Here is an 18841-nt window from a genome sequence, read left to right on the forward strand (position 1 = left end):
TGATCAGGCACAAGATGGGAATGAGCACAGGCTCCAAAATTGATCTGCTCATTATAGGAGCTGCCTATTCCTCACTCTGGTCAGCCTTCATCTGATGGGGTTTGAGGAAGGATATTGAGGAGAAATTAAAAAAAAAAAAAGGAAGAAAAATAAATGGAAGACCAATCTACTGGCCTAGAATGGTTTTGGAGACTGGAGGCTCTGGGGCCATTCTGAGATGGAAAGGGTGTCCATAGCTCAAGGACTGTGACACTCTAGAGCTTGAACTTTAAACTTCAGTTTTCTCAGCAGATGCAGAGGTATAAAAAAGTGGGGAACTAATATTTGTGACTCATATGCCTCCTTTGTGTAGCCATCCTTGGCCTCACTCATACAACTGTCTCTCCCTCCTCAAATATTCTTAGATCATTCCTTTGCAGCCTTTACTTCCTAGGTTTTAGTATTTGTGAATATGCTTTGTGTCCCCTGAATGGAATGTAAGTTATTTTATAGCTGGAGATGTTTTTGCCTTTGAGACCCAGGATCCCAAACAGTGCTTTGCATATGGTTGGTCTATAATAACTATCTTTTGGACTGAACACAGCTCTTTTCTGGGTAGGATCAATGTGCCTAATTAGTATTCTGTGTGGTTGATTTTCTTAGTTTCAAGTAAACTAAGTTAGGCAGCAGAGTAAAGTGGAAGGAGGAGTTGAAAAACCTGGAGCTTAGTTACTAGCTGGTTACTAACCATGTAACCAAGGACAAACCACTTGGCATCCTTAAGCTTCAGTTTCCTTGCCTGCAATTGGAAATAATACTACTTGCCCTCACTGATTTGCAGAGTTTGTGAGAATCAGATGATAGAATGTGTGTATATATAAATGCTTTATGAATTGTAAAAAACTATTCACATGCAAGGCAGTATCATAAATATTGAAATAATGTCTGAATTAATTGAGTTTTGATTGTGCTTAATGTGTAGCAGATCCGATAATGAAAGATGTATATGTGAATTTTACATGTGATGCCATGAAGAAATATGTGAATTTTATACTTTCTTGCCCTACTATTAGCATAGGAATCTTGGAAAAATACAGCAAAGGAAAATGAAATTTAAAGAGCACATCTTATCGAGATAATATTCTCTGAAAACATTCTGGACACTTTTTTTTGTTAAGAGAATCTTTTACACATATAGGTCAAGTCATCCTTGATAGAGGTATCAATAACCAGCAATCATCAGGCATTTACTAAATGCCTGCTGCGTGGTAGAGATATATTAAAAAAAAAAAGGAAAAAAAATCTCTACTCTCAAGGAGCTACTGCCATTTTAATGGGGGAGACAAATACATTTGTATGTATTTTTTGTTGTTCAGTTGTGTCCTACTCTTTTTAACCCCATTTGGAATTTTCTTGACAAAAATACTGGAATGGTTTGCCATTTCCTTCTCTAGCTCATTTTACTGATGAGGAAACTGGGGCAACGAGGGTTAAGTGACTTACCCAGGGTCGTTCAGCTAGTACATGTCTGTGTCCAGATTTGAATTTGGGAAGATGAATCTTCCTGACTCCAGGCCATGCACTGCACCAACTAGCTGTTCATATAAATATATATGGAATGAGTATAAAGAGAATAAAGACTAGTACAAGTAGTTATGGAAGGAGGACACTAGACAATTGGAGGGATCAGGATGGATTTCATGCAAAAGGTAGTGCTTGAGCTGTGTCTTGATGGAAGACATATATTCTTTAAGGTGGAGGGGAGGAGCATTATGGGCGTGAGGAATGGCATATGTGGAGGTGTAATTGAAGAACACAGACGAGGCCAGTTTAGCTTAATCAAAACTAGAAGAACAAGTTGGGGCCTGGTTGTGTAGGACAACTTAACAGAGGGGTTGATATTTTATCTGGAGGGCATTAATGGAGACCTAGAACTTAATTGAATGGGGGAGTCATGTAGTCAGATCTGGGCTTAAGGAAAAATTACTTTTACAGCAGTGTGTAGGATGGGCTGGAATGGTGAAAGATTTGAAGTAAGAAGACTGATTAATAGGTTGTTGCAATAATTTAGGTGAGAGGTGATGAAGGCCTGAACTAAGGTAGTAGCTGTGTGAATGGAAAGATTGGGAAAAGATGTGAGAGATGCTGTTTCTACCTCTACAACAAGAGTGAGCAACTAACTAGCTATGGGTGAGTAAGAGTGAAGAGTCAAGGCTGGGTACTTTGCAAGGTATTGGGGATACAAGTACAAAAATAATGAAACAATCTCCACTCATCTCCTAACAAAAAATAGGGAAATTTGGAAGAGAGGTGGTATAGGGTGAGAAGCAAAATAGTGAATTCTGTTTTGGGCATGTTGAGTTTGAGGTGTCTCCAGGACATCCAGTTTAAAATGTCCAATAGGCAATAGGGGCAGGGAATTATCTGCATAGATGAATCCTTAGCAGCTGATGAGGAGACAAGAGAAAATGGAGGAACCATAGAAGAATAAAAGAATAGAAGAGGAACCAAGACAGAGTCTTGGGGAATAGGCAGACTATCTTCATAATCACAAAGGTGCAAAGACTATAAGGTCTCACTATACTTGTTTAAGATAGGGGTAGGGAATGAAATTGTGATTTACAATGATATAGAGAACCCCTGGGTGATGAAAAAACTCTGTACCAGTGCAGGTCAGCACCTTCTCTGTAATTTATAGTCTGGAGTAGTGATGCCCGATTACATTTTAATCTGGTTCAACTGCAGTTGTTTGACACCTCTGCTCTAGAGAACTAAGAGGCTTAAAAGACTTGTCCGAGTTCTTGTAGTCAGTATTCAGAGGCAGGTCTCGGCCCTGAGGTCTGCTCTTTGCTGCGCTACACTACCTATACTAGGCTGGCTTATTGACTATTGTTTTGGTAGAATAAAATGCTCCTTTAAGTGCTCCTCTTCAACAAGATTACTGCAATGCATATGTCAGAATTTTAGATGATTCCTTGGAAGATGTAACAACAGAGATAATTTTGTTTTACTCTCTGCATAGTAATGATCATGTAAGGTGTAGGTCAGGGAGACATGATTGCTGAAAAAGTTTGCCACTGTCATGGAGGACATCCAGCACAGTGAAATCTTCCCAGTGCTCTTGTTTGCAGATGACATTGTGCTGATTCCAAGAAGTCCTGGTACATTCCATTACCTTCTAAATGAAGTCTACTCATTCAGATTATCTGCAGTGAAAAAACCAAGTGGGTACAGAGTACGTACTATCCAGATAATGATATGCAGTTGGATGAGTAGCCCATACATCTGGATATCTTGGATAACACTGTGATTGGGGGCTGGAGTCAATCATCAAACATTTATTAGGCACCTTATTGTGTGCTAAGCTCCAGGGATACAAAAAGGTCAGCAAATGGTCCCTGCTCTCAAGGAGCACACAGTCTAATTCGAAATTGGACAGAGTGAAATACATATATTGCCTTTGGGAAAAGGTGGAGTGCTTTTAATAATCCAAGCTTCTCCCTGAAACAAAGGTTCAGCTTTTTTTTTTTTTTTTTTAACAATAATATACTTCTTGTGGTACTCTGTGGCTTCCAGAGAAGAAGCATTTCAGTCTCTGAAAAATTAAAGTTGCATGTAATCCAAAGGGTAATATGTGTGTGTGCGCGCACGCATGTGTGTACGCGCATATGATGAATATGAATAAACAATCCATTATTGATGAAGAATTGTGCAAAGAAGTGGTATATATATATTTTATCTGAGAAGGGAGGGCTGCTCACATAACGTAAAAGGTGCCAACACAGAGGGCAAAGAAGAAATATTTGTCAGATTTGTTGTTAGGAAAGACCAAATAAGACATAGGGAGGATCATGGAAGATAAAGTGAGATTTTTTAAAAGTTTTTCTACCTATACTATCAATGCAGCTCAAATTAGAAGAGAAACAGAGAGAAAAACCCTATGGCAAGTTTCTCTTATAAGATCTCATTTTTAAGGCATATAAGAAACTGATTCAAATCTATAAGCTATTCCCTCAGTTGATACATTATTTTTTTTTCTAGTGCTCTACATTTTTTTTCTAGTTTTTAATGGTAATTTTTATTTTTTTTTGTTTTCAACATTTACTTCCACAAGATTTTGAGTTCCAAATTTTCACCCCATCTCACCCCTCCCCCACCCCAAGATGGCATGCATTCTAAATACCCCTTCCCCTAATCTGCCTTCCCTTCTGTCTCTCCCCCCCTTCTCTTATCCCCTTCCCCTTCAATTTTCCTGTAGGGCAGGATGGATTTCTGTATCCCATTTCCTGTATTTCTTATTTCCCAGTTGCATGTGAAAACATTTTTTTTTGAACATGTGTTTTTAAAACTTTGGGTTCCAAATTTTCTCCGCCCCTCCCCACCCACCCTCATTGATAAGGCAAGCAACTAAATATAGGTTATATATGTGCAGTTATGCAAAACACTTCCATAGTAGACATGCTGTGAAAAACTAACTCTATTTCCCTTAATCCTATCTCACCCCCCCCCATTTATTCTATTCTTTCTTTTGACCCTGTCCCTCCTCAGAAGTATTTGCTTCTGATTACCCCCTTTCCCAATCTGCCCTCCTCTCTATCATTCCCCTACTCTCTTGTCCCCTTCCCCCCCCATTTTCCTATAGGGTAAGACAGATTTCCACACCCAATTGAGTATGTATTTTATTCCCTCCTTAAGTCAAATCCTATGAGAATAAGATTCACTCATTCCCTCTCACCTTCCCCCATTTCCCCTTCACTGTAAGAGCCTTTTCTTTTCTGTTTTGGTTTTTTTTTTGTGTGTGTGGGATAATTTACCCCGTTCTACCTCTCTCTTTCTCCTTCTCCTAGTATATTCTTTTCTCACTCCTTAATTTTATTCTCCAGATATGGCCCCTTCATTTTCAACTCACCCTGTGCCCTCTGTCTATCTATCTATTTCTATATATGCGTACATATAATTTTTTCCCCTCCAACTACCCTAATACTGACAAAGGTCTTATGAGTTACAAATATCATCTTTCCATGCAGGAATATACACAGTTCAACCTTAATAAATCTCTTATGATTTTCTCTTTCCTGTTTACCTCTTCATGTTCCACTCGAGTCTTGTATTTGAAAATCAAATTTTCTATTCAACTCTGGTCTTTTCATCAAGAATGCTTGAAAGTCCTCTATTTCACTGAATGACCATTTTTTCCCCTGCAGGATTATACTCAGTTTTGCTGGGTAGGTGATTCTTGGTTGCAATCCTATCTCCTTTGCTCTCCGGAATATTATATTCCATGCCCTGCGGTCTCTTAATGTAGAAGCCGCTAAATCTTGTGTTATCCTGATTGTGTTTCCACAATACTTGAATTGTTTCTTTCTGGCTGCTTGCAATATTTTCTCCTTGACCTGGGAACTATGGAATTTGGCTACAATATTCCTAGGAGTTTTCCTTTGGGTATCTCTTTCAGGAGGAGATAGCTGGATTCTTTCATTTTCTATTTTGCCCTCTGGTTCTAAAATATCAGCACAGTTTTCCTTGATAATTTCTTGAAAGATGATGTCTAGGCTCTTTTTTTGATCATGGCTTTCAGATAGTCCAATAATTTTTAAATTCTCTCTCCTGGATCTATTTTCCAGGTCAGTTGTTTTTCCAGTGAGATATTTCACATTGTTTTCTAATTTTTCATTCTTTTGGATTTGTTTTCCAGTGTCTTGATTTCTCATAAAGTCACTCGCTTCCAATTGCTCTATTCTAATTTTTAAGGAAGTATTTTCTTAAGTAATCTTTTGGACTTCCTTTTCCATTTGGCCAATTTTGCTTTTTAGGGCATTCTTCTCCTCATTGGCTTTTTGGACCTCTTTTGCCATTTGGGTTAGGCTATTTTTTAAGGTGTTATTTTCTTCAGTATTTTTTTGGGTCTCCTTTAGCAAGGTGTTGACTTGTTTTTCGTGAGTTTCTTGCATCACTCTCAGTTTTTCCTCTACTTCTCTTACTTGCTTCTCAAAATCCCTTTTGAGCTCTTCCAAGGCCTGGGACTGATTCATATTTTTCTTGGAGGCTTGTGTAGGAGCTTTGACTTTGTTGTCTTCTTCTGGTTGTATGTTTTAATCTTCTTTGTCACCAAAGTAAGATAACATTGTCTGACTCTTTTTGCACTCCTTACTCATGATCCCAGTCAATTACTTGAGTTTTAAACTCTTTGTTAAGGTTAAAGTCTGCTTCCAATGTGAAGAGTGTACTATCCCAAGCTTCGGGGGTTTATACAGTTGTTTTCAGAGGTAATTCTAGGGACCTGTAAATTTTCAGTTCTTCCAAGGTGGTATAAGGGGCGAGGTGTTTTCTCTCCACCACCACAACAAGCTCCACTGCACCAACGTTCCTCCTCACCCCAGGACCGCCCCTCAGAACTGTGACCCAGATCCAAGCGTCAGTAAAGCAAGAGATTCCTGCCTCAGCATTGGCAAAGAGATCCCTGTAATCCCCCTCTGATCAGCCACTCGATTCCCCCTCAATCTGTGGGCTGGAAGCTCAGGAAAAAGTTGTGGCCCTGGGCCGTGCTCGAGACTTGAGGCTGAGACCTAGCTCCTCTCTCACCACAGTCACAGACTTTTTCCACTGACCTTCTAAATTGTCTTTAGCGTTCAGGGGTTGAGAAGTCTGGAAACCGCCACAGCTCCCTGCAATTCAGTCCTCTGAGTCCTGCTCCAGGGTCTCTACTGAGGCCCGCGCACCTATGCTGAACTGCACTCCTCTCCCTGCCCGGCGTGATATACCTTTCCTATCAACCATCCAGGCCGTCTTTGACTGGAAATTTGTTTCACTCTGTCGTTTTGTGGGTTCTGCTGCTTTAGAATTTGTTTAGAGCCATTTTTTTAGGTATTTGGAGGGCTTTGGGAGAGAGCTCAAGACAGTCACTGCTTTCCCTCTGCCATCTTGGCTCTGCCCCCCCTTGATACATTATTAGAGGATATAAATAGTTTTCTAAGGAAGAAATCCAAACAATCAATAGCTGTATGAAAAATACTTCAGAATCACTAATTAGATAAATAAAACACGTTTGAAGTTCCTTCTCTCACCCCTCAGATTGGCAAAATTAGCAAAGAAGAAAATGACTAATGTAGGGTTTATGAGAAAGCTAGCACATTAATGTACTGTTGGTAGAGCTATGAACTGGTTTAATCACTCTGAAAAACAATTTGAAACTCTGCTTCCATGTTCACTAAACTGTGTATGATCTTTGACCCAGCAGTACCACTACTAGGCCTATACTCCAAAGAGATCAAAGAAAGAGGAAAAGGATCCAATAGGAAGCAGCTAGGTGGTATAGTTGATAGAGTGGCCTGGAATCAGTAAGACATGAGTTAAGATCTGGCCTCAAACATTTATTAGCAGTGTCATCCTGGGAAAGTCACTTAACCTTTGTTTGCCTCAGTTTCCTCATTTGTAAAATGGGGATAATAACAGCACCTACTTCCTAGAGTAGTGAGACTCAAATGAGATAATTGGAAAGTGCTTAGCATATAGTAACTATACAGATGTTAGCAATTATTATTATTATATATCTACAAAAATATGCATTGTTCTGGTGATGGTAAAGAACTGGAAAGTAAAGCATGCCTGTCAATTAGGGATTGACTAAATAAATTATGGTTTATGACTGTAATGAAATAACTATTGTGTTATAAGAAATGATGAAAGCTGTAGTTTCAGAGAGTCCTGGGAAGTTTAGATACACAGATGCAGAGTTGAGCAGAACCAGGAGAACATTTTTTTGCCGCAACAGTGTTGTAAAGATAAACAGTTTTGAAAGTCTTCAGAAACTCTGCTCAGTGCATATGGTCAACCATAATTCCAGGGGATAGAAGACAGAGAACACAATTCACCACCTGAGAGAGAAGTAATAAGACTCAGTGTTCAGATTGAGACATTTTTTGGACATAGCCAAAGTAGGAATTTGTTTTCCTTGGCAGTGCACATTTTTTACAAGGGTTTTGGTTCTGATTTTCTCCTTTTTGTTAATTAAAAAATGAAATTTAGAGATAAAACAAAATGTGAGGGGTAACTACCCACATGGGCAAGATAATAGCCCACATGATACATTTGTATTTATATGATGTCAAGAAATATAGAGAAAGGTCCCAAGAACATTATAAACATTTAACAGAATTCAGGGATAGGATTTATATATAGGATTTTATATAGGTCCTTATATTGAATGTAAACATATTTTTACTGTAATATATTTTATTAATAGATATTTTTAAATAGTTTTTTCTAAGGGCACAAAAAAGTTTTTAGTTCAAACTAACATAAGTATACCTATGTTTTTTGAATGTATGTGTTCATGTTTGATTCTATAGAAACTTCATTTCAAGCTAATTTTCTTTTTTCTCTTTTTCCTTTCCTTTTTCTTTTTTTGTTTTGGTGTAGTTCAACTGGAAATGAGAAACCACCTGAAGAAGAACATGGTACAGAACTTGTGGTTGGTAGCAACAGTTCAGCTTCGTATGAACAACTCGACAAAGTTACTTCAAGTCTTAGCTGCAAAATAAAGAATACCTTTCCACCCTCAGATCCTAATGTCATTGCTACCAAAGAAGAAATTCCTGAAAGTATTATAGCAGAACCAGAAGAATCTATTCCCAATATCATTAGTCATTGTAATGCTAACAAGAAAGCCATCGGAGATGATCAGTTTCCCAAACAGTGTGATCCTGGGAATTTCGCAGATGAAAAGATCACACTATCCCAAGAAATAAAGGGAACAGTAAAGGAGAATTCACTGAACTCTGCATCAATGGACACAGTGGAAAAATTGAGCCAAACTCCCTCAAGTAATTTTGACACTGAATGTGATAATAGTAATAAACTCTTAGTATTTATTAGTACTGAAAAATGCAAGGAAACAAAGGACCTTTCTAAAAGTATAGACATGTCTACTAGTGAACTGTCTGCTACCCAGTTAGATAAAATTGTAGAGAATCATTATTCAAAAGGGAGCACTGAACAAAGTAATAGTGAACGATGTGAAGAAAATAAAGTTAGACAAAAAGTTCAAAGTAATTCTCCAGTTAAGGAAAAAGGTGGTAGCCCCAGAAAAGTGGACAAAGGGCATCATCATAACCGAAGAGATCATTCTTCCAGTGGAGAACGAACAAAGCAAAGCAGGAGCAAAACAGAGAACTATTACTACAAAAAAAGGGTCTCCTATAGCAAAGAGAGGACCAAAAAGGGCCGCCACAAATCAGAACACTGTAATGGAAGTAAATATAAAAATTTTCATAATGAAAGCAGCAGCCCTGACAGTAGATCCTTAGGAAAACATAACCATTATTGGTCCAGAAGTAGAGGAAAATCTGATCAGGAAAGGGGTAGATATTATCATTCTAAAAGTGAGCAATCTTGGAGTCGGGAGAAATATTATCCAGAAGAAATGAGAAGATGGGACAAATATAGATATTACAGTGATTATTATTCTTATTCTTCAGGGGATGGTAGAGAGTGGAAGCCATCTCACAGTGATCGAGAATACGACAAAGCAAGTCAGTACAGTAGTAGATCACACAAGGACTATTACAAAAGCAAATGGGTTCATGAGCCAGCACCTAAAGAGAAAGAAAGGCATCATTCGAATAGTAATAAAGTAGACCTGTCCCATTGTTCATCTCTTCCTCAACATCCTGAGAAATATTCTCATGACAAAATTGCACTTGAAGAAAACAGTTCAAATCTTTGTAGTCAGTTTCATGAACATGAAATTGTAAAAATGAGGAAAAGGAAATATGATAGCATAGAAAATGACAGTGACTTAGAAAAGAAAATCCCCAAACCCTTGCAAAATGAGCCATTAGAAGAGCAGAAAGTAAAGAAGCACAAAAAATCGAAAAAGAAAAAGAAATCCAAAGACAAACACAGAGCTCGAAGTTGCAAGTAAGTATTTAGTAGTGTAAATTTTTTTTTCCTTTTTTCTTCTTAATTAATTTATTTTTAGTTTTCAACATTTACTTTTGTAAGATTTTGAGTTTAAAAATTTTCCCTCCTCCCCAAGATGGCATGCAATCTGATATAGGCTATACACGTATGATCATATTAAACATATTTCCGCATTAGTCATATTGTGAAAGAAGAATCAGAACAAAAGGAAAAACCATGAGAAAGAAAAAAACAAAAAACAACTAAAGAAAAGAGCAAATAGTATGCTTCGATCTACATTCAAACTCTTTCTCTGGTTGTGGATAGCATTTTCTATCATGAGTCTTTTGGAATTGTCTTAGATCATTAGCTCAGAAGAGCTAAGTTTTAACAGTGTTGGTCATTGCACAGTGTTGCTTGTTACTGTTACTATGTAGTGTTCTCCTGGTTCTGCTCACTTCACTCAGCATCAGTTCATGCAGGTCTTTCTGAAATCCGCCTGCTCACCATTTCTTATGGAACAATAGCATTACATTACATTCATATACTACAACTTGTTCAGCCATTCCCCAATTGATGGGCATCCTCAATTTCCAATTCTTGGCCACCACAGAAATTGCTGCTATAAATAGTTTTGTATATGTGGGTCTTTTTCCCATTTTTATGATCTCTTTGGGATATAGACCTAGTACTGATATTGTTAGATTGAAGGGTATGCAGTTTTATAGCCCTTTGGGCATAATTCCAAATTGTTCTCCAGAATGGTTGGATCAGTTCACAACACCACCAAGAATGCATTAGTGTTCCAATTTTCTCACATCTTCTCCAGCATTTATCATTTTCCTGTTTTGTCATGTTAGCCAATCTGATAGATGTGATGTCATATCTCATAGTTGTTGTAATTTGCATTTCTATGAGTTTTCTTTAAACGAAGTTTATTAATTAGTTTGGAGTCAGTCATCCTCTTCTGACCTAACAAAAAGTGAAAGAATCTGCCACATTCACCTAATTTGATGTTTGTATATTTTCATGAAATCCCAAACTTTTAAACTATACAAAACAAAATTTGATGTTGTGATAGTCTTTGAACTTGACAACCTTATTTTTTCAAATAATATTGCTGTCTTACTTTCAGAGAAGGCTAAAACACCTTCCAGAAATCTCATAGGCTATTTGATTTAATTGATATTTTACAACTCCACTGAAAGTAAATGTTCAGGTTACTTCGAAAAATTGGAACTTTTATACAGAAACTGGAATAATAGCATTGAAGTCCTTATTCTCAGCTGTGGGTATGTTAAGTGAATATTTTCTTTCCCAAGGGTTCCTGTTTTTCTTTTCTTCAAATTTATCCAAAAATTAAATGTTTAGTAACTAGGAGAGAGGTCTTGGAACCTACATTTTAGCAAACATGTTCTTTTTTTGGAAGGCACATGATGTATCTTTGACATTTGTTTAGTGGTTCAAAACTGTGATCTGAGATGTCATTTGTTTCCTTGGCCTTTTGTTTACTTTTTCTCTCTCTCTCAATTTGAGACATCTAATTGAGGAATGTGAGGCTTTAAAAAAAATAGCTCATTAGTTGTGTACAGTTCTTGAAAGTGTAAAATGACCTTTTCATGCATTTTGTTAAATGGATGAGAGAGCAAAAGAGTTGCTTCATTTTTGACTTAACATTGTCTTTTAAACTTGAAACTTTATAAAGAAATAATCACAAATAATGGCAGATAGATGGAAGAACATGGTAGTGTTAAAGAAAGTAATAATGCCTTTGGATATACCTGAAGCATTAGGGCAAAGCAGCCTTCAGTCCTGTCTTCTGTAGCCATTAGTTTCAGGATAAAGCATCAAAACCTTTGGTGGAGTGCATTTTGTTATGCATATAACATAGCAACCAAGATTAAGGAGAATATGATTTTATTGGTAGTTGCATCTGGTGTACCTAGCAGACCAACTTATCTATCCCAATTAGCTCTTAAGTTATCGTTATGAAAGCACACTTAATACAATTGGAATTCTACCCACCATATTTAGCTAGTGTCCCTAATATGGCATAGCACCCTCAATACATCATGTTCTTTTGAAGTGATTTTTTTCACTGTGACTTTTAATTCCTGCAGGCATCATCAGGATTTGGATCTTTCAGTAGCCAACTCCAAAGCTGACCTTCGCAAACACAAAAAGAAGAAGAAGAAAAAGAAGAAACATGCAAAAAAATCAGAGGACTATATTGAACATTCAGATCTTCATGTACTCAAGGCTTCCTGCTCTGAGACTGATAACAAAACCTGGGAGAAAAAGGACAAATCTCCCATCAAAGATGGCTTGCCATCTGAGGACTACCAGAAATCTAATAAACTTTCTCATGAGGAAGATGATGATCACCCTGAGAAAACCAAACACTTAAGAATGGAAAGCCAGGATCATAAATGTCACCCAGCTGAGTATGGCCAGGGTAAGGGGAAACATTAGGAGTTAAGAATGAAGAATTTTATTTTAAATTAAAGAAAAGTCTATAGCTATTTAGAAAGTGCTCGTGTTAGGTATTGTATGACTTGACATTTCATAGATCTAGAAAAACTAAATAGTTACTTTTAATAATGTGGGCTATTAGAAGTCTTTTCCCCTTCTCCAGTCATTCCTGTGCTTTCTTTAACTATTCCTGGTGCTATAGCAGTAGTGTTAAATGAATAACCATTGAAATAAAACAGAGTTCTTCGGAGCAACGTTTCCTTAGATTATAACTTAGCTGTAAAGGAGCACATCATTATATTAATGCCTATGTATAGCTGTCATGTGAGCATGTGTGTTCAACAAAGTCACGGGGAGAGGGGGGTGGGTAGAGAGGGGAAAGACAGAATGATTTGACAATGCTATTGGCCTTTTAAAAATTGCTTTAAGCCTGTGATCAGTGTTCTGTATGTTTTTTTTTCTTCCTGATTACTGGAACTATTATTGTACCTGTTACTCTTTGGACTTTATATCTTTGGTAGATCACTGCTTTGGGGTTTGAACCAAGAATTATGGCCTCGGGTTCCTTAATCAATTAGGTCTTATATGCCCATTGTTGGAGTGGCCTAGTTTATCTCTCTGGCCTTTTTGCCACACTAAATTTGTTTTCCATGGAAGAGATTCTTCTTTTGTGATTTTAACCTGTTTGTTGCTGAGTTGTACAATATAATACTTGCTGTGTATGGTTACTTTTCACTCTTAAACAAGCAGCATTTATTGAAAATCTGTGTGTAGCAAAACCTCAGCTATACAAAACCTTCAGGGATTGAATAATTCTCAATAAAAGATATTTCTAGATAGCTGAAGGTCTGCAGACCCCTTTAAAGTATCAAAGATTTTCAAAATTTTAGTCATTATTTATGGAAGTTCTTCTATAGTAGGAGTTCTTAACCTGGGGTCTATAGATTTCAGGAGATCTGTAACCTTTGATAGGAAAAATTACATCTTTAGTTTCATTAATTTCTATCTGAAATTTATCATTCCCTTCATTTATGAATTTTAAAAAATTATTCTTGGAAGGCATCCAGAGGCCTCAATAGACTGCCCTAGGGGCCCATGACACACAAAAAGGTGAAGAACTCTTTTTCTAAAGTATATTAATTATATGCTTCCTTCCCACCTTAAACAGAGTGTAAGGGTAGGAATTAGATCTGTGATTTCATTGGTGTAGAGAACTCCTCAGGGTGGAAGCTTGCTCCACTAAAGCTGCTTGGCACCTTCTCTGCAACAACATATGGCCTTTAGAGTCACCTGGAGCCCTAGAAGGTTAATGGCACTTGCTCAGGGCCACTCAGCCAACATGAGTCAGAGATGACACGTGAACCTAGATCTTCCTGGCTTGCAAGCCAACTCATCACTGCTGCCAAAGCAGAGTAACCAGTGTTTAAACCATTTCTTGGTGACAATGGTTTATCATTAGGAACATTATATTAATTATACTGTGGTGTGCTCCAGTGATGCCACCAGGGCCTGTTGAGGTGTATAGGGCTATTTGCTGCTATATTAATGGGCCCAGATTGCTGTGCTTTTTGATTTACTGTATCTGCTTGTTATATTTTTTCCTTTTCCCCATGCTATTAGCTCCCACTTTTCGATATTGTCAATATGTCTACCTGTAACACCCACTTTACCCCCTTTAAGTTGCTGCTTCTATTCTGTGGTGGCTTAGAAACCATATAACGGAGCTTGTTAGAATTTCAGTATATGTAATTTGACAATAAATAGGCTCAAGTGTGGGCCTGAGGTACCTCTCCATGAGCAAGATGCATGAACTTTGTGATATCTATTTTGGCTGCTCAAGAGCTTTTTTGCTTTCTTTCTGTTTTCAGCTGTGCTACAGATGGATGATATGTTACTGTGCTGTGTGCTTTGTGTGCTGGAGGGGCGGGGCTGAGGAGGGAGAGGGAAAGCTGGGGGAAAGGGGACTGTTACAAAATAAATAGAAGACATATTTCCCTGTTCTCAAAGAGGAGGATTAGCAGTCCAGTTAGGAAGATTTGATGACTGAGTAATACAATACAAAGGGTGGTAACAAAAAAAAACCAAACAAACAAGCCCGTTACATTTATGTAATATACAGAAAATTCACTGTAACTTTTCCTAGGAACATGCCTGGCAATATTCAAGAGGATTATTACAGAGGAGTTTATGGAGAGCATATGGCAGATCAAAATCTCTAGCTGAAAAATGAAGGCTGAAGCAAGTTTTCTTCTTTTAAAAACAAATTGTTGAGTTTATATTAAAATGTAAAATGTTAGTGATCAGGGAACTCATTTGATTCCTTTCGTGCCCACAATTTAGTATGCCAGTATTAACAGGAAACAGGGAGATGAGTTTGTTCATCTGCTTATCATGTCACTGACTTAAAGGAATTCTACATCAATGTAAAAATGTTCATGTTTCAGCTAAAGACCTCCCCTCTCATAAGGACTACAGTCAGAAGGTTTCCAGTAAACAGTTGGATGACAGTTCTACAAGTACAGATGAATCTAGATGGAAAGTATGTTGAAATACTAACAAAAATATTTTGTTTTTTATTTAGTAGCATGGATCAGAGCATTTTAAAAGAATTTTTTTTTGCATTTCTTCTAAATTGTTTATCTTATGTTATCCTTAATCTGATTGCAACTGGTGATTGGTTTGTAACCAAGAGCTTTCGGTAGGAACCCAGACTGAGACACCAGTGCCCCTTTCCTGGTCCTGTTCAGACTGGGGAAGGGAAGGGGTGCCAATTTGACCTTGCTGTGACAAAGATTTTTCTTTGTGCTGAGGATGGACCTTCTCTTTCTCATTATCTATCTTTCATACTTTTAAAGCCCTTCATCCTGGTACATGGACCATTTTTGCCTTTCTCCTTTGAATCATTCTCTGACTACGTTAAACTGATTCTCTAATGACTTTTAACCTGGGATTTGTATTATTACAATTTATTGCCATTTGTTATTTTAAATGTGTATTCTGTGCTTGATTTCTTCCTTGGGGGCAATCAAATTTTGGTTCCAAAGCCACTAAACTATCAAGCGAAAGTTTTGATTTTTAGTCTTTGTGGTTTTTTGAAAGAAGAAATAAATGAATTGTTTTATAAAATAGATTACTAATTGTCAGTAATTACTTGTTTAAAATCTTAAAGGGTTTATTTATGGCAGCTAATATTAAGCTAGGTGGTTGATTGAAAATGTTATCACTGCACATAAATGTGTAGCATGGGTGACTAAGACTTCATAAAACTAAATTATAAAAATGTTTCCTACCCCCTACTTTTTCCCTAGGTGAATGAAAACTCATCCTCAAAAGAAAAAATACACTAGTTACCGGTAAGCTGTTTTCATATTTGTATATGGCTATTTGTCTTGAAGTTAATAAGGATAGAACTATAATGAGGACGGCGATAATTGGAGTTATTTCACTGTGACTCTAAAGATGACAGGTAGCTCAGGTGGTAGTATTGATTTTATTTATATATACATTACTTACATGTGCTATTATGCTATTACTACCCTAGAAAAGATGCATATGGGCTGTCAAAAATTGGGTCTGAGGGGCTGCTTTTTTAGCTGCATATAACTGGCAGAGAATTTTATCCATTTTACAAGGTTACTAAACCTTCTGAGGCCAGAAAAAGGCAATGAGTAGAAACTAGTTCATGCTTTTATTTTCCACTGAATTTTCAAGAATTGGACATTGGCAGTCACAGAGGAAAACTGTCTTTCAGAGAACTGAATCACTTGACAAACACATGGGCAGGATCCTTGTAAAAACCTGACACATCTAGGCTAGCACTTCTCAGCCAGAGACCAAATGGTTGCATCTCATATTTGTTCCCCTACTCCCATCCCCAGGATAGCTGTTAGGTCTTCTAAAAGCACTGGATGGCAGCAGAGCTCAGTTTTATGTTCAGATCTTCAACTCTAATTTTGACTTTGATTTTAGTGTAGGGATGGGTACTTCTGTTTCCCAGGATGATAGAGATTACATAAACCAAAATTTAAACTTTGAGCTAATGAGATGATGGTATAAAAGATGAAAATGATTTTTACCCAGATATGCCAGATGGGTAGAATGATAGTTAGCAAAGAGTTCCTTTGGAATTAAAGTACATTTTAAAATGAGGTTCTCTGGTTCTTTTTTTCTTCCAGAAGAAACATTAGGAATGTTAGAATTCTAGGCAGTTCATCAACATTCATGACGATGACCCACTTAGAAGTTGACATTTAGACCAAAAAAAGAAACATCTAAATATAACTAGGAAATTAAACTTCAAACACTGACCCAGGAAGGAGTTAGGGTATTTTTTAAGTGAAAAGATCCATAAACATTAAGTTTTATTCTTTTGAGACATTTGAAAGATGCCTCAAAAATTTTCATAACAGAGAGGCATAATGGATAGAGTATTGGACTTTGGGCTGGGGATAAATTCTACTTCTAACTTTTACTTGGGTAAAACCTGTGTAACCTTGGGAAAGTCTCTGAATCATATAAAATCAAATTTAAATAAAAAATTTATTAAGCACCAACTATGTGCCAGATGCTGTGCTAAGTGCTGGGGAGGCAAAAGCCTGTTTCCTCATCTGTAAAACAGGGATAATATATGTAGCACTCCTCTCACAGGGCTAATGTGAGGATAAAATTGGATTATGTGTGTAAAGAACTTGGTAAGCATTAGCTGTAACTGGGTTTGGGGATTGAGTTTAGGGTGGCTCTTGAATGGGAGTAAAAGTGCTTGGGTCTCTTACAAGGAAGTTGGAATAGCACAGGTATAACAGGGAAGTGGCATTGTTTCCACTTACTCAAAAAGACAGCAGACACTTGCCAGTCTGCCAGTAGAGACCTTAAGAAGCAGAGTGTGGATTGCCCCCTAAAGTGTTTACTGTCAGGGCCATTCAGATCACCCATTTTCTTTGTCTAAAACTTAGGCATGTGTTTTGTTATCACAACCAAGAAGGGTGAAATATTTCAATGAGGGAAGCTTCCTCCAAGTCTTTTGGGATCTTTCTAATATAAAAACTACATGAATAAGTCAGTAGTATTAAGGAGAGAGAGCTGATGCTAAGCCAACTAAGCTCTATGTTTCTAAAACTTCCTGTCTTTGGAATGACTAATATCTACAGTATATCTTGTCTTTCAGATTCAGAGTGTTCAACTGAAGCCATCCCCAACACAGCTTAAATTATATTTATAAATATAGAAAATGATTAACTGTTCAAATCCATAAGTGGTGCTTCTTCAGTAAATACTGTACAGGATTTTACCATGGAAGAACTTTTTTTTAATTTTTACCTTGAGACTTTTTCTTAATTACCCTTAATCCAAATGGATGAAAACTTTCTACAACTGCTGACCGTTGTAAAATACCATGTATATAATCACATTGAAAATAATGCCCTGGAATAGAACATCTCAAATGCTGCTTAATTACAGACTCAGGTTGATTACTTGTATTTCATGTAATGTTACTCCAAGTTAGACATCTGGTGCAAGACCAAGCCAGGAAACCATGGAATTATTTAAAAAGGAGGGGGTGGGAGGGAAGTGGGAAGGGAAGAAAAAAAAAGAAAAAAACTGTGTATATTTAATTTAAAGACTTATTTAAAGATTCACAAGCTCTTACCTAGAATTTTGAGAGAGAGCTCTCTGTTTTCTGTGATGTCTGATACTAGAAACTAATTTGCTTCACATTTTAGTTGTATTCAAGATTTGAAGATGTATTTTATAGACAAGTTCTGTTTCTGAACTTTGTGGAAACACACCAATCAATTTACCAGTTATGATGAGCATTTACATTATGAATGTATAACCCAAACTTTATTTGTAAAACTTACAGTATGTTTTTATTACATAACAAACACTTTTTTATACAGTCACTTGTCTTGACTATACAATATTGGAGTCTGAGTTGTCAGTTTGGTCCCTTAAAGTTTCTAGTTAACAGACAAATTCATACTGTGATTTTATTTTTAATATGGAAATGCTATCAAACTGTGATATACTTATAATTCACTGGTCCTGCATCAGGAGATGGAGTGGGGAAAACTGTATTTAATACAGTTTATATCTATCTGAATAATCTGTATGGTTTATACAGTCTGTGTTGTTCAGAGATGTCTAAAGTTTGATCTTTGTTTTTTTAAAGATTATAAAAGCACTTGCCCCACTGTAAATATATAGCATGTAAAATTTATATAGTATATAAAATACAGCAAAGTCAAAACAGCTTGTTTGTGTTTTATTTTAGCTCTTCTAGCTTTGCTTATTCGAACTTAACTCCTTCCGAGTTGCACTATTTTAAGTAAACAAGTGGGTGACACACTTATTCTTTGAGAAGGATATCTTTTTTTAGAGGGGGGAGGCTAATTTGCTATATCAGGGTTGGACCTTCAGTTCGTGAGAGTTAGGAAAGGAGAGCCAGCTGCAGTGCAAGTAATGATTAAAGGGCTTTCCAATGGACTTACCT

General features: G+C 37.0%; 1 protein-coding gene across 3 annotated transcripts in view; it reads left to right on the forward strand.

Moving 5' to 3' along the window:
- The window catches only part of LOC114052371 (ubiquitin carboxyl-terminal hydrolase 42-like), a 58921-nt gene extending 40321 nt beyond the window's left edge, over positions 1 to 18600 (forward strand). For all 3 annotated transcript variants that reach the window (XM_027874941.1, XM_027874942.1, XM_027874943.1), the window contains 5 exons: positions 8398 to 9897; positions 12000 to 12334; positions 14796 to 14890; positions 15660 to 15704; positions 17516 to 18600. In XM_027874941.1, the coding sequence (XP_027730742.1) occupies positions 8398 to 9897; positions 12000 to 12334; positions 14796 to 14890; positions 15660 to 15698 (1969 nt within the window). In that variant the 3' untranslated portion in view covers positions 15699 to 15704; positions 17516 to 18600. The remainder of the gene's footprint in view (positions 1 to 8397; positions 9898 to 11999; positions 12335 to 14795; positions 14891 to 15659; positions 15705 to 17515) is intronic.
- The last annotated feature ends 241 nt before the right edge of the window (positions 18601 to 18841 follow it).

This window comes from Vombatus ursinus, unplaced genomic scaffold (genome assembly GCF_900497805.2).
Source record: "Vombatus ursinus unplaced genomic scaffold, bare-nosed wombat genome assembly UNPS02014807.1, whole genome shotgun sequence".
NCBI lineage: Eukaryota > Metazoa > Chordata > Mammalia > Diprotodontia > Vombatidae > Vombatus > Vombatus ursinus.